Raw genomic sequence first — 25,019 nt, forward strand, 5'->3', positions numbered from 1 at the left:
TCTTTTTGGGGGGTATTTTTTTACTTGATACCGGGCTTGATTTCTTTCCGTCTCCTGTCTATCATTCTGCATTGGTTCATGAGTACCTCATTTTGCCCGGACAAGCATGGCGTTGGCAACGGTAATGGCGTTTCGATCTTTAATTATGTTTATTTCAATGTCTTTATACGGATATGCTCTTATCGTATCTTGCACCTTGGACATTTCTCGACACGGGTCTGTTCACTAGTGCAACCCTGTCCAGTATCTATTCTGTCTGTCTTGGGAAAATCGAGTTCTTTTCCAAAATATTTCTCTTTTTGGATTGCGTCGAGCACATCTCTGTAGAGGCTCATGCGACCCCCGCACACGAACAACGCAGACAGATGGTGCGGCATCATTCTGACAAGCGAGATCAACCCATACACACTTCTTTACTCTCGTCTTGTATGTACAATATACCATAGTTTACGTTTTTAACCCCCCATCATGGAAATGGAAGATGGAAGATGGAAGAATATGTGTTTTCATTGGTGTCTTTGACCCAGAGCTGCGGTACCGACTTGGACTTGATTAATTCTCTACCTGTGTAGACCGGGCCTGCGCTGCCTGCACGACCGTTGTCCCCGTCTCCATTTCGGTTTCCAGCATGTCATGATTTGCCCGCAGGGCACGTAGTAAGGGAAACATACAGTTTGCGAGTGGATTCGGTGTCCATGGTCAATGCAACGAGTGGGCTGCGGGGTTGGTAAAGTGGTAAGTAAAGTGGTTGGGACGACTAACGATCTAATCCAAGTATGCGCGCAGACAGCGCGAAGGATCAGGATCAGGATCGCTGCAAATAGAATTCGGAGGTTAGCACTGCGTACATGGGATGAGTACGCATGTACGAAGTAGTTCTACGAAGTACATACGTAAAATCTACATCCTTTCCAACCCTGGGCAATGGTATAGCCTGAACCCCTCCCCCATCTCTCTCAACATCATAATCATCGAAGATCTGAGCGATGTTCCCCAGTGTATCCGTCTGTACATGCATACTAGTATTCGTATCCTAAATAAACTCCGCTTCGCCGTTTGAGAGTTCTCACCCAGGGGCTTGCTGTTACATCCGTTCTACTCAACTACGAGCCCCTACCGAAAGTGAAACTGTCCGGTCAATAGACGAGGCCCTTGTACGGGGTACGAGTACATAGACCTGTAACGCTTCCAAGACTGGAGCAGAAGCAAACATACCTAGAAAATGGTAGCGCGAAGCATGTACGTGTCTCTGCGCCCGCTGTGCATCGCGCGGGAGGGAGGTGGAGTCAAATGCGTCTCCGTACTCCGTATACTATGTAATGCTCCGTAGGTAGCGAGCGGGTCCAACGAGGCAAAAAAAAGAAAAAAAGAAAGAAAGAAGAAGAAGAAATGAATTCTAGTTGGGCTGCTGTGTCCGTACGGAGAACGGTGCGCCCAGGGGTCTGTTCGGTTTAGTTCAGTCCACTTTTACTTCTCAAATTTTCCCTGCACCCTTGTCGCGCTTGTTGACGCTTGCAAGAAACGGGTATATGGGGGCCTAGACTAGTATGTACGGAGTACTAGTAAATATAGTGAACTGGTTATAGTATACTTGGTCAACCAGGGAGGTATTACTCTGCTCTAACACTCCGGACTCCGCATACTCCGTACTTGGCTCGCGATTATGTATAGGGTTAGGGAGAAAGAAATTGATATGTTCCAGATTGTCCGTGCAAACCATAGCGTGGCGACTCCCACGAGGCAGCCAGCCTCGTTAGGGCGTGGCGGGTCTACGAGTACTATGTATGTAGACACGGCTCGCATAACTGTCGATCATATCAGAATGGCAGAGGAAGACGCAGCTGCCGAAGCAAGAGCAGAGACAATGGCAAATTCAAATGCAGGAGGCAGCTGATTTCTTGAATTGATTTCCGACTTGGCCTGTCAGGTCGGAGGGACAGGGTTATTGCTTGAAGATTACTACCTGCATCAAACACTGCCGGGGTCGGCTATGTGTATGTGTATCTTACTACATGGAGGAAGAAAGCGCGAGTTCCTTGTTTCGAGTGTCTCGTAGCCGAGTCTATGAATCGAGTGGACATGGATCCGCGGGCAGCGGGTTCTCCTGTGGGTAAGAAGGTAGGTCTATCCGTAGAGAATAGATCTTTGAATACTACTTAAGCACTTGTTCTCCACTAGTTAATATAACCGTTTCCAGAGAGTCGAGTTCTGCTTAACGAATTGAGTAGTACTTGGGTGACCAGGTCGGTCTGTGTACAGTGGTATATGTATGTACGGTATGTATTCCAGTATCCAACATCCGTATATTAATACGTTCAATAATGTTATACTCCGTCCCCCACGGTCCAGCCAATTGCATTCACAGCACGTCCCCCACCCAGCCCCGCGCGCCGCACCCCTGGGACCTCCCTCTCTACCCTAACTGGTCGGTGGCGGTGGAGTCGCCATATCCTTCCAATTTAGGCAGTCCCGGAAACTGATTCCAACCGCGTTGGACAGAGGGACAGAAGTACAATGCAGCAGGGAGAGAGGGGTTGTGGTGTGTGGGCGAAGGCAGTGGCACACGCTAATTGCGGTATTCTTGTGCTGCTCATAGCGCAATGGGGCCCTGCTTGGGCTTGGGGGCTGACAGCGAAAAATTAAGATCACTTCTTTCGCCCTTTTTTTGAGAATGCCCCCCCGTGGCTTATGGGGAGAGAGGTCATGGGATGAGTCGAGCTTTGTGTACGGAGGGAAGTGGGACAAGGATACACACAGATACTCGTAGACTCGGAGGTACAAGTAGTAATTTCTGTATGTAAGTACTTCTGAGCGGTATGTTCCAGGGAGAACCAGTGTAAGTAATAACTATAGCAGTAGGATAGTCCATACATACACGCTGTATTGTATAATTGTACTCGTATGATGTACTCGTATCACCGCGCTCTGTTTATCGCTGGTGTCAAGGGCAACCAAACCAGCCCGGCCAACTGGTTGACTTGACTAGTGCGCCGCGACAGGGGGAGCTCTCGACGGATGATGGCAGTGGCTTCGGGCGCTCAAATAGCGCCGTCGTCCCATACTTGAGTCGCGGGCAAGGCACCAACCGGCCCAAGGCTAGAGCGAGCTTTTCTCGAGAAGATCTTGGCTAGTGTCTGTTTGCCACCCACGGGATTCCGTGCAGGATTCGGGGGAAGGAGGGGTAAGGCGAGGGGAGAGTGGAATTGATCTTCATTTTCACTCTAAATAACCTTGGAAATGGACGATGTGGATGGGGTTGATGGTTGTTGACGTGGCAGGAATTGGCGCCTCTGGGAACACTTGCATTCGGCACGGGATGCAGGTCAGTGCAGAATTACTACGAGTAGTACCCTAGTACTCGTACTCGTACCTCATCGACGTGGTGAGGGTCCTGGCAAGTATTTATTGTTATGTATGCTGCGTATATACTGACACTTACAATACATGGATCGAAAAGGGGACCAGTGACCCTCGAACAATCGGGGAGCAGAATCAAGTCGTGGCTGGCATCGAACGCGATCGCGATCGTGCTGAAAGTCTCACATCAAAGGTACCACCGAGTAGCTCCGGGAGATCAGGCGATCAGAAGGTTGAAACGTGTCGAACAAACTTCCATCAGTCATCATCTGTCTTGTCTTGTAAATGGTCGGCTTAAATTGCTTGCTCATACTACTTGTTGGCAGCTCTCACTGCCTTCAAGGTGCACCTGCTATCAACACACTACAGCTCATCTTCCAAAACCATATCTGTTGCAGATGGAACCGCTATGATTACGATGAAGAGTATGATAGGAAATATAGTACATTCAATGCCATAATAAACTCATCTTCATAAATTTACCTAGGGTAGATATCAATCCCAGTCTCATGGAGACTTTCTCAAACATTAAGTGACATGACGCGTATACATCAGCCGCAATTACCAATATGAAATAAGATGAATATAGGAAACAAGAGTCGACCCAAGTCCTCCCACCTGAAGAGTAGTATACACCAGGCGGAGAAAATGGGGATTGGAAAAACAATAACAAAGTCCCAATCGGGAGCCAACCAAGATCATCTCATCCATCCATCTACCAGATGTCCCAAAATTCAAGGGCCAAATTGGCAAAATAGATCAGATCTGGTCGACCGGGTATCAAAATAGGACCAAAAGTCAAAACCTAGACAGTAACTGCAGTTTTACATAGAGAGTATCCGGTAACAAGAAATCGCGTGCGGCAGGGCCGCGACACAAGTAAAATTCTTTACCAGGAAATCTTCTCCTCGTAGATGGGGGGGTTGGCCCTTGTCCATGTCCCAAGTGATCTTGGCATTCTCATCCACAAACGCATCTTCGTCCGTGATGGGGATGACGCGGGAAGAGTGGGCAACCTCCTGGCGACTGATGCCAAGAGGGTCACGGGGAATCCAGAGAAGAGGAGCCTGCGAGTTGATGGCAGGGTTGAAGTAAGCGTTGCGCTCGACTTCCTCGGGGTAAGGAGCGACATCGAGCGGGTTGGGAACCAGACGGCGCAGGGTGACGTAATCGGCATGGATATCCGGGCGCAGGAATTTGGTGAAGAAGTTCGCCTTCGCCTTCGGCTTCGCGTCCGAAACCTCGGTGTAGCCGAGACCCTTCTCCGCCTCGGCGGAGTCGACAACCGCGACGCCGCTGTCAGCGTTGCTGACACCATTGTCTGTGACTGAGACGCCGTTGTTCACACCGTTGGAGTGCGACTCGGTGCTGAGCTTGGTGCGGTCCTCGGCCAGGAGAGACTCCTCCTCATGCTCCATGTTCTTAGGCAGGTAGTTCAGCAGAGGCTCCATGGCGCTGTTCATCGAGAGGTGGTACAAGACGACGAAGACCAGGAGGATGATCATCAGGGCCAAAGGACCAACGGCAATCTGGTTAGATCCGGAGGCCATGGCGAACAGACCAATCAAACACACGATAAGCAGGTACACGCCGACAGTCAGGTGCTGGAGGGCACGAGTGTAGGCACGGCCCTGAGTATCAATATCGGCGTTCGAGACATACAGCAGGTTGTAGCGGTACGCGAAGTAGAACAGATACAGGCCAATGGCGGCAAACCCCATGACAAGAGGAGCAATGCAAGAGTAGATGATACCTGAATTACGGATTAGCAACAGTGGTTGATGGGATTCAAGATAGGCATCACATACCAATAACAGTCAGCAGAGTGAAGATAGGGTAAACAGTGCCCCATCCGAGACCCGCCAGAGTCGACCAGCGCTTGTACATCTTACGGGGAGTGTTATCCAGGAACTTGCCCAGAATCTTGCCAATAATCAGGCCCGCAATCTGGAGAAGAGCACCAGCGCTGAAGGACAAGCCCTGCAAGATAATGTAGGAAATGTAAAAGTTGGAGGCTTTGGGAATGTTGTTGGCGAGCAGGCTGGCGGCGTCGGAAGGATTGCTGATAATCTGGGTAACCACACTGGTGGCAGCAGATGCCAGAGTAACCACCAGGAAGACCTGAACAACCTGGAAAGCAAAGAAGTAGTTCTGGGTAGTGAGTTCAATGGAAGCCAGGCTGGGATCACCACCCCATTTGGCGCAGACTATGGATTCGGTCAGTATGCTGAAAAATAAACAGGGTCGCAGAGATACGTACGTCGCATAATGATAGGCACCAGCGCCATGAGAACCGCCATCAAAATGGAGGGCAGCAGACCGGTAATAACACCAAGAATGACTGGAGGGCACTTGAGAATGAACTTCAGGAAAGGAACCATATCAGTCAGGCTGTTGATGTTGGAGATGGCACCAACAACCGCCGTCGGAATGGCCCAGAAGATGATAAGAGCGACGATGAAGGCAATAGTGACGGCGTGTCGGATTAAGCGCTCCCACCACTTTATGCGGAGGTTGGCCCAGATGACCTGGGTCGGGTCCAGACCAATAAAACGAGGAGCCATATGCAGAGGCAGGTTGTGAGCAACAGACTGGAAGGCAGACTGAGCATCAGCCTGCTGGTAGAACTCAACGAAGACAGAGGAAACAAGCTTGGCGTCACCGGCACGGTGCTTCGCCTGGAGCTCTTCGATTTCGGGGCTCAGGCGCTCGATCTCGGAACGGGCCCAGTTAATGGTGTCGACCTTCTTGCCAATGAGCATCTTGAGACGGTGAGTCGGGCGGTCCTTGGCTTGCACCCAACGAGCAGCAACGGAGCCAGACTCGTCGTCAAACTGGCCGAGATCGGCATTCTCCTCGGAACCTTCTTCGGCGGAGCCATTCTTCTTCAATGCCTTGTTGCGCGCCTTGTTGGCCATCATGATAAGCTTAGTCTCGGCGCCCTCAAGCTTCATAGCAGCCGCGTCGCGGTCCTTGACCTTCTCCTCGAGCTCTTTAGTGTCGGTAGCAATCCAAACATTCTTGACCTTCTCAATGCCAAACATAGCACGAATCTTGTCCGTGTTCAGATAGTTCTGGCTCACGGCGCTGAAGAGAACAGTGCGCGAAGAGATACGGTTGGCATAGGCGGGCGAGAAAGAGTATGCCTGGCGCAGGTTGATGTAGAAAATGTGCTCACGAGTGATGAGGAAGAAAATGAAACCTAATTGCAAGTCAATGGTGGGTTCAATGGATCGCGGGAAACGTACATACCAACGAAGACCCACGCAAGTAGCGCGTGGGCAAAGTAACGCCCGTAGGTATTAGATGCGACGTTGGAGAAACTGAGGATATCCAACTGCTGCTTACCACCGCCGCCGGTGGCATTTACCGGGAACAGGATGGGCCAGGTGATACAGCAGCCGACGAACATGATGGTAGACGCCAGCTTGAGGAATCGCAGCAGGAGATACGCATCCATAGAGTGATGTTGGAGAACGTAGGTGTCAGGGAGCTGGTACATCGCACTGATCCAGCTCCACAGGCCGGTGGGGGATTCTGGGGTGCGCTGCCATGGCTTGAGGTAGCCAATGTAGGTTCGGGGCATGTACTGGCGACGCTGGCTCTTTCGCAGAATGATAAAGACGATAATCATCACGGCGAAGATGACGATGTTAACGACCAAGGTGGTCAAGAAACCCGACAGGGAATTCGAGGTCTGGCTGGGGTCATCCTAGGGCAAATTAGCCAAATGTCATCGCGTCTTTAAATATGGCCAATACGTACGGCACGGCTGAATAGCCGGTGCATGGCGCCGACGTCTGCCATGGTGTAGGATAACCGAGTCGAAACTCGAGATTGAAGTCGAATTCGAAAAGCCTCAGGTGTTTAGAGGTTAGGAAGCTGCACGTGTGTGTCGTATGTCGAAGGGGCACGATGTTGGCCCGATGTTGCCCCGATGAGAATGGATGGGGAGGAAGAAGAAGGGGGAAAAATTCCAGAGAGAAAAGAAAGGTAGGGCGGGTTTAAGCTTCACAGAGGGAGGGGCATCTGAAGTGATGCGATCTGCGATCTTGGGCTACGTAATAGGAGCATCTCTTTTTTTTGGTATTTTTTTCTTTTTTTTCACAGGGGTCGGGGTCGCGAGCTCCCTCCAAAGGTTACCAATGAGTAAATAGCGTCTCCTTTACCCCCTGTCGTGGATCCACTTGGGCGTGGCGAGTGAGCGGTCGATCCAGATTTACACCCGCACTGGCTTCGTCTTTTGATCGTCCGGTTCCTTGGATACCTCGGTGCCTTTGGGAAATCGATGACTCTATGAGATTGGATGTACATGTGGTACTCGTATGCCACTGACGTTGAAACCGCCAGCGCTACCATATGTCAGATCGTTTCACGCATCGGATGTTTTTTTTGCGGGCGGCAAGGGAGAGAAGCAAGAAAAGATTCGGAGAAGACCGCGCCCAGCCACGTCAAGCCACAGCTGCGTCACAAACAAATTAAACCCCCAGCCGTACGAGTTCTGGGCAAGCAGGCCGAAACAGGTCTGGCTTGCCGATCTCCTCAAAGAAAAAGCACTAGCATGATCACCCTTTCGTTCAATTCGAAATCCTTTGGTCTGCTGAGAGAGTATAATGTACGAGTATGCGATGTATGCGGGACAACGACATCAAGTCACACATTGAAACTGCGGGAATCCAGGGGTTGTTTGTCCACCCTTCCCACATTTGCGAAACCAAGCTCAGACCCTAGAAGAGATTCGTGGGGAAGTAATTTGCCGAAGTGACTCGTAGGCTCGTAGGCCGTGGAGCTCTTAGCGGTGTGTTGATCTCGGGATTGGAGAGTGAGTGTGAGAGTTTCGATGATATGCGACAAGGAATATCACTAATAGTCCGTACGGAGTACCCATCGGCCAGCTGGAAAATTGCTGAGCTGGATCCAATCGATCGGACCAGAGATGCAACAGACGCTAGTGGTAGCTAGTGGGCTGCGCTATTGCCTAGCATTGAGCTACCCATGGGCCGCGCTTGGACTATCAAAATTTGCCATGTCCACAAACACACGCGATTAGGAGGTTTTTGTTTTTTTTCTCATGGCGCTGTTCCTAATATCTTCTCGGTTTGTACACGGTTGAAATGCCATCGGGTTTCTCTTGACGCACCCCGGATTGGATTGCATTTCGGGCTTGCTGTCACAGGACCCCTTGGAATGTGGGCAACCACGGACCACTCGTAGGGATAATATGCTATCGTCATCGTTGATGAGACTGGTGCATAACGATCGACAGTCCTTTTACTGAGATAGTCGCATGAATGCGATCTCGTTCCTGGGTATCTCCAGGTACCTTTCGTGGGAGTTTTGTGTGGGAAGTAACCTCGGAGAACCTTTTTTCGGGGCTCCGCTCGATCCCCACCGCACACTGCATTCAGCGTGAACCACGATCGACATGGACAGGTCATCCATTTCTTTCTGATATCAAATTCAACCGTGTTAGGAGCCGAGGCTGAGGGGTGCCGGCCCTGGTACCTCTCTGGTACCCCCCCACTGGGGCTCGCGGTGGATGACGCTTATACTTCCCATCCTGGTTGTCGGGTCCTGCCAAGCCCACGTTTGCTCGTGCCTGTTCCTGATGGCAACGCCGATTTCGTACAATCCACCCCCAAATTGCTGTTCAGTTGGCACAAAAAGTCACACACATGTGGTATTTTTAAATGGAATCAAACTCCGAATATGCATATATATATGTATATATAGTATTCAAGATAATATCATCATTTCTTCATTGACTGGGCCCTACTACAGGAGTCCGCCCTTGTTAAGTTCCTTCTCGAAGATGTCGATGCCACGGATGGGTGCCCGCAGGGTCAGAAAGCTCATCAAAATTTCGTTGAAGTGGAATTGTTGGTCCGGTCGCAGCTGCTTGTGTGTTAAGAGCAGCTCTCCTGTCGACCACGCTCGTTCGTGGGCCTGCAGGTCGGGATCGCAGCCTTGCTCAAGTAGTAGCCAAAGCAGCGTTTCGCAGGCGTGCTGTCGATCGAGCTGGTGGTGCTCAACCGTCGTAGATAGGTATTTCATGAAGCGGCCGCATTTGCTGGCCGAATCCTTAAAGTCCCAAAGGGCAGCGGTGATGTAGATTAACGCTGCCGTCCGACTGATTTCTTGTGTTTGAGCATCACGAACCACGTACATCCGAGCAGCTTGCGGAACCTGGGATGGTCGTGGCCCACTAGACAAAAGGGAGAATAGCGGACTCTGCATTTCAAATGCATCGCGTCTTTGTGGCGTGTGGGCCAGGTAATCCGGGGAGCTGTGCCTTTGCATGAGGCTTTGTGCACCCCATAAAAATGATACCAGCCATTGAAGGTCTGCTGGGTCGACCTCGGTGTTTTGGGGTAGCATAATAAACCGAACGTAGTGGAGAAAGACCTCCACAGGTGGATTGGATCCAGGACGCGGTCGCATCAGGTGGAGGGCCTGATCAAGACAACGTCGACCCTCTGATTTATCGCCGAAGCGTTCCTCTCCGAGTGCCATTCCAGATAGAGCCATGGCCAATTGATCGGGAGGGACTTGTATAATACCTCTGGTGGCGTCGTCGATGTTCTTTCGCGACTGTCCAACATGCCGAATGACCTCTGGGCTGTCTGTAATTCCATATATTTGAGCTTTCCACCGAGCACAATAGGTTAGGATGACGGCTTGAAAGGTGACTGGATGGTCCATGGCTGTTCGGAAGATCTGGTTCTTGACGTAAGGGTTCTGACCGGACCAATAAGTCAATTTGGTCGTCCAGTAGTCCACCAATTCAAGATTCTCGGGATCGTGGGCGATCGGTAGGCTAGAAAAGGGATCTTTTCGGGACGCATCAAGCATCGTCCTGGGTGAGCCTAGTTGTAAGGACACGGCCGACTGGGGAGCCGGGTTTACATTTGAAAACCTAATTCGCAACTGTACATTCGGAAAAATGTAAGCATATGTTTTGACGGTATCATGTCTACCTATCTGCCTGCCTGCCTGCCTGCCTGCGCAGAACAGGTCGACGAAGCGGCATCGAGATTGGGTTTGGTATCCATACCGAAGAATTCGGATCGGGCGAAGGGCCCTGGGCACCAGACGCTGCCGGTTCCATCTGAGGGTCCGTTTCATATTCCGGATCCTTCGTCGTCTGCCATGATAATGCATCCTGGATCTGTTCAGGCTGTAGGGATTCGTGGGATAATTTGCGCTGCTTCCGCTTTTCCTGGACATGGTGGCGCATAACATGAGCACGTTTCTCCTTTGATGATGAGGATGAGTCAACAAAGTAGAATTGGTTCTTCGGTTGAGCCCCCGACTCAGCCGGACGCCGTCGTCGTCTCGGTTTGCCGGGCTGAGCCGTATCTCCGGGTTGCCCTAAAGAAGGTGGGAATTCACATTAGCAATGCGGTATCATTGAAGGTACAGTCGAAGGATCGACCTACTGGAAGGATCCATGCCCGAAGGTTCAGACGAAACAGGGGCTGTAAAAGCCGGTGTGGGATCTTCCAACCTTGAAGTTTTACCGGACATCTCGCGATAGAGGACAGAAGTGGTTGTCGACGTCAAGAAGCACCTGCTACAGCATGCCGAACCGACGATCACGAATGCCGAAATTCCTCCAGCTTGCTCGGGATTTGGTGGGAAGCATCGCAGGCTCCCTCGAGGGGCGACCCAGGCGAAAAAAGGGCGGGGCGGGTTCAGCAAACGGTCGGAGCGTAGGAGAGCGAAACTAGAGCCGGATGTCGGTGGATAGTATACGTTATAGTCGGGATCGGTAATGCAAGGTGGGCGAGGGAGCTGATCACCACATATAATAAAGGATTTGGGGGGGGAGGCGAAGAGAGGGAGGAGAGGAGGGGGGTTCAGTTCTGGTAACACGAGGTCAACGAGCGACACGAACTGGGGCCTTAGAGAGTGGTGCACCTCCAATGACCGAGTTGGGTTAGAGGGGAGATTTGGCTATTTCCTGATGTAGGCTTGTCGGCGGGGAGTGGAAGGAAGTGGGTCATGGAATATGTAACACCCTGCAAAAAAGGGGAGTGAATGAAAATGAGGGAGAGTCATGATTGGTTGGAAGGCGGAGAGAAGCAAGTCAGAATGGGCAGTTTAGCCCTCTGATTGGTTGGCTTCTCTAAGAAGGCGGTCTTGACGAGTGTTGACGGTCTTGAACCGGTCTTTCTTCGGGAAGGTGCGAAGGGGGCGGCATCTACGGAGTACAGCTGCAGCTGCAGAGAAGGCGTCCCGGACGAGTGGATGGTGGACTCGGTGGATACCGGGTTGATACATGCATACTGTACAGTGGCGCCGCAAAAGTTTCAACCCCCTGGTCTCCGCCTTCCTAAAGTGGAACTAGTAGATACCCAATGTAGAATAGATTGGCTAATCCTGTCCATCTTAGGAAACTACTAGTCTCCCATTAGAAGGCGGTAAATAATGGTGAGCAATATGCGGGCACCACTGTATATCTATACAGATTGGTTAACATACATACTAGTAGGCTTCAAGTCAAAGAAGCGGTCATCACCCTATAAATCCCTTCAAAAATATGGTAGAATTATATCCGTCTCAACCTTACCAACGCAGCTCTCAACTATGATTTCATTTGGGGGGGGGGGGGGATACTCATTCCGCCCGCCGCTCCTTCCAACTTGTATACCTTCCTTTCTAGTATGATCATAACTACCCCCCCCCTCCTCCTCCTTCTTCTTCTTCTCATTCTTTATTTCCTTGTTGACATCCTTTTCTATCCCTTATGGCTGGTTCTTATGTACGGCCTCTTCTACTCGCTTAGAGGCTGTTCAGCTTCAACACTACTCTTACTTTTATCTCGTTCCATCATTACAAATCAGCTTCGTGGTAAGGACGGTCAGTTCTTTATCTTCCAGATATGTGTTTGCCAGGCCAGCCCTGTGTTCTGCCATTGGAATCTATAATGTATATCCATCCCCTATGATCCCAGACAAGATCGACACTACAGGACATCACCAATGTCCAACATGACAACTCACGGAATGCGATGCCTCCTCCTCGTCCCAAAACGACCCAACTCCACAAGAGATACCAGAATTTCGATTATTTTCCGAAAGAAATTTTGCAGAATTTCGAAGCTGAAACCAAAAGTCTCGAGCTACCAATGACCACTGCAGCTCGTACTTGTGAGAATAAGGTTGTTGAAAGTTGGAAATCATTCTTCAATAGCAAGGTTACAGATTTGTGCAATTCTCTTTGTTTCATTTTTCTTTGCGGATGCTGACATAGTTCAGTGCAACCACCGAACCAACTCAAAGTTTGTTACATGGATGGATCACAGAAACAATCCGGATCAGTCAGAATGGAGGATAGCTATCTCCAGTTCATTATGTGTCTGATCCTACAAGCCGTATCATATTATTGAATTGGAGAGATTCTCCCAGGTCCTCATTACAAGACACAATTTATGGCATGGAGTGACATCCAGATCCAGATCCTTCATGATTACTTTATGACTCAGGGACAATTAAAGATGTCTGACCTTGAGTGTCTGGTCAAAATACGATGGTCAAAAGGACATACGTGAGTTTTCATTAGTCTTCTTTCTTATGTTGCGATGCTAACTTTTCTTCTCTCTAGGGAAAGATCTAATACTAGGGATTCGAATAAAGATATTCAAGAAATCTTCCTGGTTACGATTAATGAAGGGGGCTGTATCTGTAGCTGTAGGGGATGGGAGGTCCCATAGTTATGATATATCCCGGACAAGTGGACAAAGGGTTAATGGACTACTGCCAGACTCGGTGGATACTTGGGTCGCCCCTTCCCGATTAGGAACCACTTAACGCGTTCGGACTATCAATCCTCCGGTTACGCGTCTCAAGTCGCGTCTCGCGTCGACAGGGGAACTTTGTGCCCGGGCGTGTCTGAACGGGTGAAAGGTCCCATCAAAAATTGTCGCATCACCGCTTCCCCTCCTCCTCCAATACCTCATCATCCTCCCCTCCCCCCCAAACTCTCCCCCACCTCGGTGTCCGCGCAAGAGCATCAATTCATCACTGCTCTCTGCCAATGTCTTCCCTTTTCGACGCCGTTCTCCAGTCCGAGCTGGGCTCGGGGTCAGGCGCCCGCGAGAATCTGCAGTCCGACCATCTACCTAGCTCACGACGCTCCGAGAGCAATGGCCCCATGAGTGATATGAACGCCTTCCCCGATGATCGTGTTGTCGGAACCAGCACTTCGGCCGTCAGTCGCTTACGAAACCCATACGCTTCGGCCCCTCCGCCCGTCGTCGATGAGGCTGGTGAAAAAGTGCAACAGGCCTTCGAGGAATTGCTCGAGACATTCATGGAGGAGCCCTCGTCATCAGCCCCTCCATCGTCCGGAGAGATTCTCAGCGACAAATACTATATTGCTCAGATTCGTGGCATGAAGAAATTCGAGTTGTCAACCCTCTACGTGGACTTCACCCACCTGACCTCCCTGGAAAACCCCATTTTGGCCGATGCCATCGCCAGTCAATATTATCGATTCCTCCCCTTCCTCACCAAGGCCCTTCACAACCTCGTGGCCAAATATGAGGGTGATTACTTTGTGTCGCATCGCATGGCCGCTAGCGCCAACTCGCAACCCAGCACCTCCATCGCATCTGCTTACGCCAGCGTCTCCGATAACCCCGACTTGGAGCGCCAAATTCGCGAAAAGACTCGCCACCAACAGACCGATAAGCTGTTTGCTCTTGCCTTCTACAACCTGCCCCTGGTTTCACGACTCCGCCAACTTCGCACCTCGCAGATTGGCAAACTTCTCTCGATCTCCGGAACGGTCACACGGACGTCAGAAATTCGTCCTGAATTGTCGCTGGGATCATTCATCTGCGAGGGCTGTAAAACAGTTGTAAACAATGTGGAACAGACCTTCAAATACACCGAGCCCACCGAATGCCCGAACCACACATGCGGTAACCGCAACGGCTGGCGCCTGGATATTGGCAAAAGTACTTTTGTTGATTGGCAAAAGGTTAAGCTTCAGGAGTCTTCACATGAGATCCCTACCGGTAGCATGCCGCGCACGATGGACGTCATCTTGCGAGGCGAGATGGTTGATCGTGCTAAGGCCGGTGAGCGTTGCATTTTCACTGGTACCTTGATTGTCGTCCCCGATGTGAGCCAGCTAGGTCTCCCTGGCGTGCGCCCCGAGGCAGTTCGGGATAACAACTCTTTCCGTGGAAGCGAGGTTGGCGGTGGCGGAGTGTCTGGGTTGAAGGCCCTGGGTGTTCGTGATTTGACCTACCGACTCGCTTTCCTGGCCTGTATGGTGACCCCAGATACCACTACACCCGGTCAGAAGCCCGAGCAGCAGCTCAGTGGTCAATCAAACAACATTCTCGCCTCATTGAACCAAAATCAGGACCCTGATATGAATGATGACAAGGCCCAGGAGGCTTTCCTTCAAAGTCTGACTCCCACCGAAGTGCAGGATCTCAAGAGACTCGTGCACTCGGAGTACATCTATTCGCGCTTGGTTGACTCACTTGCGCCGATGATTTGGGGTCACCGTCAGATCAAAAAGGGTCTTCTCCTACAACTGATCGGCGGTGTTGGCAAGAGAACCCAGGCGGAGAGCTTGAAGCTGCGTGGTGATATCAACATTTGCATTGTCGGCGACCCATCCACAAGTAAGAGTCAGTTCTTGAAGTGAGTAAATTCGTAGCAACCCATTTCTTGTTTTGATTGCTGACATGACCATCCAGATACGTCTGCTCCTTGCACCCCCGTGCGGTCTACACCAGTGGTAAAGCCTCATCGGCTGCTGGTCTGACAGCATCCGTGGTGAAGGATGCCGAGACTGGAGAATTCACCATTGAGGCCGGTGCCCTGATGCTGGCTGTATGTTCTCGCCTTATCCAAGAATCTACCAAATTCCCACAACTAACTCTCTCTTTTTTAGAACGGTGGTGGTATTTGTGCGATTGACGAGTTCGACAAAATGGACATCGTGGACCAAGTCGCCATTCACGAAGCAATGGAACAGCAAACCATCTCCATCGCCAAGGCTGGTATTCATACCACACTGAACGCCCGGGCCTCGATTCTCGCTGCCGCCAACCCCATCGGCGGTCGCTATAACCAGAAGGTCACTCTTCGCCAGAACCTGAACTTCAGTGCACCCATCATGAGTCGTTTCGATGTGTTCTTCGTCATCCGCGACGAGCCCAAGGAAAGCGTCGACCGCAACTTGGCCGAACACATTGTGAACGTGCACATGAACCGCGACGAGGCTGTCGAGCCCGAACTGAGCACCGAACAGCTGCAGCGCTATATCCAGTTTGCGCGTACCTTTCGCCCTGTCTTCACCGATGAGGCCAAGGCACTCCTTGTCGAGAAATACAAGGAGCTGCGTGCCAACGATGCCCAGGGTGGTATGGGTCGCTCTTCGTACCGTATCACGGTTCGTCAACTTGAATCCCTCATTCGTTTGTCCGAGGCCGTTGCCAAGGCCAACTGCGTCGAGGAAGTTGACCCCAAGTTCGTCATTGAGGCCTATGATCTTCTGCGCCAGAGTATCGTCACCGTCGAGAAGGACGATGTCGAGATAGACGATGATGTTCCCGCCCCGAATGGCGAGGACCAGGAAATGGGCGACGACCGTGACCGTGAGAATGACAGCCCAATGCGCGATGACGGCGAGCAAGCACAGCAGCAGGAACGCAGCAAGACGAAGATCACATACGACAAGTTCTCCAAGATCTTGAACCTGATCGTGCGCCGCATCCGCGAGGATGAGGTCAATCAGGGTGAGGGTGTCGAGCAGGAAGATTTGATCCTCTGGTATCTCGAGCAGATTGAGGGCGAGCTCAACAACCACGAAGATATGCAGCGTGAGCGTGATCTCGTCAAGAAGGTCCTGAAGCGTATGGTGAAGGATCACGTCCTGCTACGCATCGCATCGGATCTCATGGAAGATGAAGGCAACACCCAACAGACTGCTGAAGATAAGGTCCTATACGTTATGCACCCCAACGTTGCGTATGAGGAGATGTAATGTCGCCATCGTGTGTTTTCTGTCTGGGCTTGGGTTTGTCTGTTTCTGGGATTGGGTCCAATGTTTAGCATTTTCGGGATGGAATAAATGGAGCATAGGGGTTACGAGTGATGATATCTGTTCCTGCAATTTAGTCGTTCTTGAGCACGAATGTATAATTCTTCTATATCTTCTAGCTTGACTTTCAAGTTGTTCAATTATTACTGCCAGTAGCTTGGGTTCTTGCATGGCTTGAATTAAGGAAATCCAGATGCGACTAGTACTTGTTAGGCTGCAGTAGACACGAAAGGCCAGCCGAGGCCAACCTTGGAAGATTGTCGACATACGGCCTGGGGCGATCGAATCTTGCACGAACGATTAACTTCCAAGGTTCAAGCTTGGCTGCCATGACTGTTACGCGTTACTTGTCGAAGGTTTCTGGTATTTCAATGTGACGCGGGGAACCTTGGAAACTATCGCTAAATCCTGGATCTCAACGCCAGGCATAACCGTCTCATCAATCCTTCGCAACCTAACTTGAGTATGACAATCTATATCAATTAAATCATGAAGGAACTAGCTAAGCTACTAGTAAATCTCCTTGCTTGTGACTATAGCCGTTGATCATCCCTACCATTGGTCGGTTTTACGAGCTCAAAATAACCACAAAGATGCAACAGGTCAGCAGTCAAATCAGCCTGAGTCTGGGCTTGTCTCAGACAGAACTGAGCTACTGCTTGTAATGGTGATCTACAAGATCTGGCTGCGGTTCCTGACTACTCTGTATGTAGACTGGTGGGGATTCCCAAGTTGGAGGCCTTACGCACCCTGTGGCGTCGGCAGCTGCCGGGGTACAGAAATAGATCATTGGACCAAATCGATTATTATGCTGGGATATGCTTTCCAGTAGTATGTTGTGGCTCTGTTCTAAGAGGCTCTCCCGATATGTGGAGACGCTGGCAAAGGCGTCCCAGTTTACTGCTGTTCTCGGATCCTGCATCTTTGTATGCATGCTCAGCCCCAGGGTCCTCTCAACTGACTGACTGCGGACTACAGAGGGCACGGCTTGACAGACAGGTTCCATTGGAATGTCTCATTCAGACTAGAGCTGGCTCTTGGCACATCAATAATACAGAAAACAAAGACCAGATGAAAAGTGTTTATAAAGGGAACTGGTCTCCGCTAATTCTCTCTCGATCAGACACAACAGCATCTCAAGCAATTGCAAGCACAAGCCTTCTATTTCTCCAATCACTATAATATCCCAGACCAAACATTTAATTTGATTCCTTCAAAATGAAGTACACCATCGCCTCCGTTCTCCTGGCTGCCAGTTCAGCCCTCGCCGCTCCAGCCTCAACCAAGCGCGAAGCTACCTCTCTCCAAATCACCGATTTCAACGCCAACGTCGGCCTCGACGCATTCATACACTTTGTCTTGACCGATGCCAACTACCCAAATGATACTCCCACCGACTGCAACCTAATCTGGTAAGTCTCAGGCGGTGCGGATGGCGAACAGGTAGAGTTATATTACGTGGGCATCCTAGCTGATGGTTGAATCAACAGGACGTATGGACAAAAGCCCGAGGAGCGCGCTCGCTGCAACAATGGAAAATACCACATTCAATTCCCAGGCGGCGCACCGGATTTGCACCAGTTCACTCTCGGCCTCAAACGCGATGAATCCGACCCCATTCAAGAGCAGGGTCGGGTCCTGGTGGACTCGAGTGCGGAGGGCAGCAACTGGGTTTGTGTGGATAACCCTAGCGATGGCATTAAGCTTCACTGTGAATATAGTGGTACCCTTGAAATGCCGATCACTCTGGGTTAAGCGGGGGAGAGGCCAATATTTATGTTGGAAGCGAATTTTTTGTCTAATTTCGTTGGCTAGGAAGGAGGTAGATGTAATTAATGATTCAAATAGAACGAGCATGTGACCCGTGTCCGGCTATTATGAGTGCCTTCTATGATTTAAGATTAATTTTCTATCTATTCAGCTCACCTCTGATAATAATAATTATTATTATTATAGAATAGAATATCCACATGGCTGATATTCTAGAGTATAGTAATAATATAGTGTCCCAATCATATATATGAAGTGTCTCTATCGCCAGAAAATGGTCGAAGCCACCGGAATGTGAGTGCTGACGTGACCCGATCGCTGCCTGCCTTGGGCTGTGCATATCAACTCGGTTCGGCCCCATCAAGTCACTTACTTCCAGAACACACATACATCATTTTCCCAATGGACGTCGAGCTGTATGTTTATGACCTCTCCCAGGTAAGTTGCTCTAAAATATCATTATTGTGCATCCAAACTGACTCACCTCACAGGGTCTTGCGCGTATGGTACGTACACAAAGCATCAAGATGGCACAGCATGAGCTTTACCTAACCGGTCAAATCAGTACTCGCAACCCTTGACGGGAACCCAGATAGACGCAATCTATCACACGGCACTTGTGCTCAATGGCGTGGAGTACTTTTTTGGCCAAGGCATCCAGACCGCCAATCCCGGCACCACTCACCATGGCCAGCCCATGGAAAAGGTGCACATGGGACAAACAGAGCTTCCGAATGAAGTGATTGAGGAATACCTCGGATCTTTAGCCACGATCTATACACCCGAGGTGCGTCAACTAGGAATTCATCCATGGTCCACGCTTTCTTAACACTCTGGCAGTCCTATGATCTCTTTCTTCATAATTGCAACAACTTCACCCAGGACTTTGCCATGTTCCTAGTTGGAAAAAGTATTCCGGAGCACATCCGCAACCTGCCGCGTACATTTTTAGATACTCCGTTCGGGCAGATGATGAAGCCACAGATTGAGAACGCCTTGCGGGGGTCCACACAGGGCACTGGTCCCGGCACCTTTCCTGGGCCCAGCTTTCAGCCACAGGCTGCACAGCAACCAAGGGCCACACAACATCCAGCGCCCGCCTCGGTCCGCAATGTCAGCAGCCTATCTCAGCTAGAGAGTGAATTAGCCGCGGCATCAAACACGTGCGCCGTCATATTCTTTACCTCGTCAACATGCCCGCCATGTAAGGTCGTCTATCCGACCTATGATCAGCTGGCGGAAGAGGCGGGCGATCGAGCTAGACTCATCAAGGTCGATATTGGCTCAGCCTACGATGTCAGCATGAAGTACGGCGTGCGCGCCACGCCGACTTTCATGACATTTTTGAAAGGGCAAAAACTAGATCAGTGGAGCGGTGCCAACCCAGGCCAGCTCTCAGGGAATGTCCGCATGCTCTTGGAGATGGCAAATCCAACCCATCCTCATCGTCAACTAAGATTGCCCAGCTTACAGCGGCCTATCTCCAACTTTGTTACCTATAAGAAGGTTCCACCGCTGGATAAGCTTGTGCAAAAGCTTCCTGCATCATTCCGAGAGACACCGGACGTCGCTTCAATCATAGACTTTGTCAAACAGCGCCAGTCTGCCAGTAATGGTAATACCCCAATTGCAGACATCAGAGTTCCAGACCTTCATGCTTTCGCGACGTCATTGCAATCAACCTACACAACACTCCCCAGTGACTCCCTCTTCGCAGTCGTCGACCTGGTCCGCCTACTCTTCCTCGACCCCCGCGTCAGCGGTTACTTCGCCGAGGAGGCCCAGCACAAGACCCTCCTCACACTTCTATCCCCTCTATCCGCCGACGATCTCTCCAACTGCCCTTACAACCTACGCATCGTTGCCCTCCAGCTATCCTGCAACCTCTTCAGCATGCCATTATACCCCGACCAACTAACCTCACCGACCTCGCTCCTCCGTGAAACCACTCTACGCCTGGCAATCAACTCCCTCCTGGACTCGCACTCCAACCTCCGCGTCGTGGCAGCATCCTTCGCCTACAACCTCGCAGCCTACAACCATAACGCCCGCTTCGATGGGAATCCCGATCCCCTCACAGAGGAAGATCAGGTCGAGATTACGGCATCATTGCTGGAGGCCATCTCTCGCGAGGACCAGAGCATCGAGGCTCTACACGGCCTTTTGTTCGCACTCGGTCTATTTGTCTACGAAGCCCCGCTTGACGGGGCCCTGGTTGATCTTTGTCGAGCGATGGGTGTCGCTGATACCGTGCGGGCCAAGTCCAAGATCTCGGCCGTGCAGAAGGAACCGCTTCTCAAGGAGATTGGTGGTGAATTGCTTGGCAAAGGGCTATGATTCCATTTCATGTGATATCTGTAAACCCCTCGGTCCTTTGTTTCTTTGCTGCGTCGTCGGACCAAATCTCTCGGTATCTTGCCTTTGACTCAACCTAGGATTAGTGTATTTCGACAAGGTATTAACCTGGTTCGCAGCGGTGTTATTGTCCATAATTAGAAATGATCTTTTTTTATAATAGACGTACAGTCTTTGTCTCTTCTTTCTACTTTTTCCTTCGAGACTTTCTGCCTACCGCAACGCGGTCTTCGGTCAGCGCGTATGTAGAGATTTGTCTTTGTCTTTATTTTATTCTTTTTTGGAAAGAAAAGGGTTATAATTCCTGTTGCCATTTTTGTTTCTAAGGCCACCAAATATCATGTATAAGCAAGAAAAGAAAATAGGCAAGGCAGCATTGTACATTTTCAGGTTAACTTTATTCAATTTCCAAATGTGTTAAATGTGAGCATTATTGCTAGAAATATGGTTTAATTCAACATTTGCTTTCCCTTTTACGAAAGCGACGGTATCGCATGGTCTCTAAAAGAGATTCTACAAAGGAAAGACACGCCCTATCCTGGTACTACTATCCGTACGTCCTTAAGGCCGACTTGGGATCGATATACTCGATAATCTAGTATATTACATATCGCAAATATCACCCACTCTATATTCGATATTACCTCCATAGCTAGTAATAAATGCCTTTCGTGAGATTTCAAACTCAAGCCCACATGATGAACGCGTCTCCTCCGTGTCCGTCTACTAATAGTACTAGTAGTATCTCTTCACCGAACCATCAGACGAAACTCTCGGATATCTCGGCTTGGAGACAGGCCAGGGTCAGGGATCTTTGATATCGTATAATTCTGACTCACAGTGACAACTTCAAGGTATATGATTGGAAATCACCGATCGCCTCTGAACGGTGCTCAAGGTATCTAGTATGTAGTACTAGTACATGGTACCTCGTCCATCCCAGATCAAATACATGCATGTCAGAGATAGTAGTATAGTAGCATCTCTATTAACAATGCCACCCTCACACACCCGGGGCCAAGGCCATTCATCCGTGCCCAGTCCAAGTCAGACAAGATTAGAAATCAACTTGGAACATACCAACGAACTAACCCTCTTTCCCAATGAAGTAAGTGATTGATATTCCTCGCAGGCATCCCATCCTCCCCGAGCACGTTATGGCCCAACCCCAAACAAGAAACTGTTCTGCTGACAAAGGACAAGCCTCGTGTCTTGCACCATGTTGCTTTCAAGTTTCTCGCCTTCCCCTCCCCTCCCCTCCCCTCCCCTCCCCTCCCCTCCCCCCCTCCCCTCCCTCCCTCCCTCCTCACTCGCACAAAGCAAAAGCCCAATCTCACCGTTGCATGTAATCTGCAGGGCCGGCCGTCCGCCGTCCGCCGCAAGTCACAGCCCCCGGCCTGAAGAAGGTCCGAACCACTGATCTCGACACGGGGAGGCCGAGCCAGAGCACGACAGGACGGACACGAGGCGAGGCGAGCAGGGCTGAACGGAGCCGCTGGCCTTAGACGCGACCGAGTCACGGTGACGGGAAGTCCAGGTCCAAGTCCAGGTCTAGGTCCATTTTTAGACTTGTGTTGTGGTGCGACGGTGTGCTACGCTGGCATCGCATCGCATGGCATCGGTGACTAACTGACTACTTGTAGTAGTAGTAGTAGTAGTAGTACCAGCACTGGCATCTACGTAGGTGGTTTAAACTACAAAGTACATACATGCAGGTGTACCTAGGTATACATGTATAGATTTAAATATAATAACATGATAGGAATAAATGCAGAGATAGTGTGGTAGATCAAGCAGATTGTTATTTCTTCTAAACTAAAGTACCGATTGCGTGCCCGACCTGTTCGCGCCAACTCACACCGACACTCGCGAAGAGGACAATGTGGCTTTGGTGGCGTGGCGCTCAGGCGTCAAGGTGAGATAGCGCGGAGCGCGGAATCGGATAAAATGGGGTCTTCGAGGGAGGGGCAGCGCGGACCTTGAAGAAAAGCGGGCGGGAATGGGTGATCAAAATACGGAAGAAAATAATATCCCAATGGGGAAATGGAAAAGATTAAAAGATAGAAATAGTATTGGTATTGGAATTGGAATTGCGCGGCGGATGTCGGGACGAAAATGAATAGGAAAAGAAAAAGGATACAAGATGGGGTATTCGGATCGTGGGTATCTGCGGAAAATCAAGCGCTAGAACGGGTAGAAGGAAAATGGAAAGGAAGAAAAAAAAAACACCGGGTCCGCTTCGGAAATGCAATCAGAAGACCGTGAAGAATCATGTGAAATGGAAGTGGGGAAATAATGGAGGGGTAAGAAAAGGAAAAAAGAAGAAAGAAAAAGATAAAAACAGGAAAAGACGGAAGCGCTGCAGATGCGACAACGGAGGAAAATGCAAAGTATGAGTCAAAGGTGAAGCGGCGGTGTAGTGTGGGGGTACATTAAAGATACTCCGGGTGGGAGGGGAGGAGATCGGAGCCACCGGGGAGATATGGAGATGGCAGATGGAGATGGCAGATAATTCTGGAAGCCGCCGACAGCGATAAATTAGGTAAGCGCGGGGCTGGTGTGGAGATAATCAACAGTGGCAGCTGTCGCAATCTTTCCTGCTGTTGCTGCTGCCACGGCTGTTGGCTGCCCTTTGCTGGCGTCATCGGCGCGCCGTGTGGAAAAGAAAGAAAAAAGAAATGTGTACCCCCCCGGTGCGCCTGGGTGTGATCGGCACTGCTGACGGCGATCTCGCAGCTGCCTGAGCTTTATCATCTGATTCGCTTGGAGCGTGCGGGTATCACGGGTGATTGAGAAACATTAGGAGCTCCAACCAAATGCATGGAAGGGCTGGTCGTTGTAGATATGGAAAAGTATTGGTGGGTAGAAGACATGAGGAAGAAGAGAAGTGTCGTCGTCGTAAGTGGTAATCTGATCGTTGTTTTGTTGAAGCGCCCGCGCTACAACCGACAGTGGTGTGGGTGTAGTGTAGGTTCTTAGTTGCTGGTCATGACCTTGGCCGATGACGAGTGGGCGCGACGCTTGGTTGTCAGGACGGGACGACGCTTCTTGCTGCTGCGCTTGGGGGTGGTAATAGTGGTGGAGCTGGTGTTGGACTCGGACTCGCAGACTCGAGCCAACTGGGCTTGTCGCACGACTTGAGTAGCTCGGGCATGGGCCTCGACCTTGGCCATGAAGCGGGCGCGGTCTTCCTCCTCGGCCGCAGCGCGGACCAGCTTGAGCTGTTGCTCCATGGTCATGGAGGAGAAGATCTGGGGCTGTTGCTCTTTGGTGGTCTCTTCGCAGCATTCGGCGATACCCGCGTTCTCGGGCATCCAGAGTAGATCCTCGTCGGTCAGGTACGCGTTGTTGACGAAGGAATCGCTGGAATCGCCGCTGTACAACGAGGGGCGATTGGGCCAGGATGGGAAGGCACAGGCGGCGCCCATCCCATACTCACTGGAGAAGGATGACTTGCGAGGGTGAATATCGGTCAAAGAGTCGGTGGGGGTTGGTGGCGGAGCGGACGGGTTGGAGAGAGGAGAGCATTCAAAGGAGCTACCGCTGTAGCTGAAGCCGAACTCAGCAGAGTCGTTACTAGCAACAGGTGCCAGGATCGCCGATTTAGTCGGCGACAGGCCGCGAAGACGCGACTGGATTGGAATCACCATTTTGGTGATGTGTGTGATGTGTGTAGATGTGGTGGAAGTATGGAGATATCGTGTAGTAGCTGAGATAAGAGGTGAGAGTAGTGGAGAGTGTATGAATGAGAAGAAAGGTCAAGTCGAGAGGGGCCGATAGGAAGATAATGTAGTGAAAGGGAAGTGGAGTGAATGGAGTGTTTATCAAGAAGACGGTGTGAAGGGCGGATGTCTAGAATCAAAGCCGGGGAAGGCTTCTAGACTTGCCGCGACACCCTTGCAGCCCCGAGACAAATCCAATTTATTTCGATTTTTGCGCCCAAAATGGGGCCCTGGGCTTTTCTTTTCTTTTTCTTTTTGATTTTTCGGGTTTTGATTTTTCCCTTTTTTGATTCCCGTCCACTGTGTGCCCACTTTTTCCGAGGCGGATTGCACTTCCGGCGGGCGATCAATCAGCGTCTGCAGCTGCAGATCTGCTCGATCGGGCGGACTTTCGATTTTGGTTATTTCTTTTTTTTCTGGTGTATCCCTTTTTGCCCGATGTATCACTTCCGGGGAAGGTCGGATTGTATCCGTCTGACACAGAGTACTCACTACTTGGGAGTAGAGAGAGTACTTTGTAGGAGTCAACTGTCAACTGTCAACTCTGAAGTCTGGGATATCGTGTTGTGTTGCTGTGTTGCGGTGAATACACACACACGGAGTAGCCTGCGGGATTCCGGATTCCGGACAGCAAAGAGGGATTCGTGCCTAGGGTACGGAGTATCGTACTTTTCCTGAGATGTGTGTTGGTTTGGCGGTCAACGGTCGAAAACACACGTCAACACCGTTTCTTTGTTCGGTCGATAG

The 25,019-nt window shown here is 50.6% G+C and overlaps 7 protein-coding genes across 7 annotated transcripts; 4 read left to right on the forward strand and 3 right to left on the reverse strand.

Moving 5' to 3' along the window:
• Window positions 1-4,181: 4,181 nt before the first annotated feature.
• On the reverse strand, window positions 4,182-7,164 carry N7481_007958 (uncharacterized protein; the record flags this gene model as incomplete). Its single annotated transcript, XM_057267177.1, has 5 exons — window positions 4,182-5,110; window positions 5,166-5,564; window positions 5,618-6,559; window positions 6,610-7,069; window positions 7,123-7,164. 5 exons carry the CDS (start codon window positions 7,162-7,164, stop codon window positions 4,182-4,184), a joined length of 2,772 nt encoding a protein of 923 aa, XP_057121378.1.
• A 1,968-nt stretch (window positions 7,165-9,132) lies between these two features.
• On the reverse strand, window positions 9,133-10,884 carry N7481_007959 (uncharacterized protein; the record flags this gene model as incomplete). The annotated part of the gene is made up of 3 exons (XM_057267178.1): window positions 9,133-10,284; window positions 10,412-10,728; window positions 10,797-10,884. 3 exons carry the CDS (start codon window positions 10,882-10,884, stop codon window positions 9,133-9,135), a joined length of 1,557 nt encoding a protein of 518 aa, XP_057121379.1.
• A 2,511-nt stretch (window positions 10,885-13,395) lies between these two features.
• N7481_007960 (MCM DNA helicase complex subunit MCM6) lies at window positions 13,396-16,368 on the forward strand (the record flags this gene model as incomplete). The annotated part of the gene is made up of 3 exons (XM_057267179.1): window positions 13,396-15,020; window positions 15,077-15,212; window positions 15,274-16,368. The coding sequence occupies 3 exons, from the start codon at window positions 13,396-13,398 to the stop codon at window positions 16,366-16,368; spliced, it is 2,856 nt and encodes a 951-aa protein (XP_057121380.1).
• Window positions 16,369-17,643: 1,275 nt separating this feature from the next.
• On the forward strand, window positions 17,644-18,180 carry N7481_007961 (uncharacterized protein; the record flags this gene model as incomplete). Its single annotated transcript, XM_057267180.1, has 2 exons — window positions 17,644-17,837; window positions 17,916-18,180. The coding sequence occupies 2 exons, from the start codon at window positions 17,644-17,646 to the stop codon at window positions 18,178-18,180; spliced, it is 459 nt and encodes a 152-aa protein (XP_057121381.1).
• Window positions 18,181-18,597: 417 nt separating this feature from the next.
• N7481_007962 (bifunctional C97 family peptidase/thioredoxin family protein) lies at window positions 18,598-20,532 on the forward strand (the record flags this gene model as incomplete). Its single annotated transcript, XM_057267181.1, has 4 exons — window positions 18,598-18,633; window positions 18,687-18,701; window positions 18,761-18,982; window positions 19,036-20,532. 4 exons carry the CDS (start codon window positions 18,598-18,600, stop codon window positions 20,530-20,532), a joined length of 1,770 nt encoding a protein of 589 aa, XP_057121382.1.
• A 1,012-nt stretch (window positions 20,533-21,544) lies between these two features.
• On the forward strand, window positions 21,545-22,055 carry N7481_007963 (uncharacterized protein; the record flags this gene model as incomplete). The annotated part of the gene is made up of 2 exons (XM_057267182.1): window positions 21,545-21,596; window positions 21,907-22,055. 2 exons carry the CDS (start codon window positions 21,545-21,547, stop codon window positions 22,053-22,055), a joined length of 201 nt encoding a protein of 66 aa, XP_057121383.1.
• A 1,470-nt stretch (window positions 22,056-23,525) lies between these two features.
• On the reverse strand, window positions 23,526-24,200 carry N7481_007964 (uncharacterized protein; the record flags this gene model as incomplete). The annotated part of the gene is made up of 1 exon (XM_057267183.1): window positions 23,526-24,200. One exon carries the CDS (start codon window positions 24,198-24,200, stop codon window positions 23,526-23,528), a length of 675 nt encoding a protein of 224 aa, XP_057121384.1.
• Window positions 24,201-25,019: the final 819 nt, after the last annotated feature.

The sequence above is a fragment of the Penicillium waksmanii genome (assembly GCF_028829765.1).
Source record: "Penicillium waksmanii strain IBT 27052 chromosome Unknown utg000007l:1.0-4314555.0:1.0-4317578.0, whole genome shotgun sequence".
NCBI classification, from domain to species: Eukaryota; Fungi; Ascomycota; class Eurotiomycetes; order Eurotiales; family Aspergillaceae; genus Penicillium; species Penicillium waksmanii.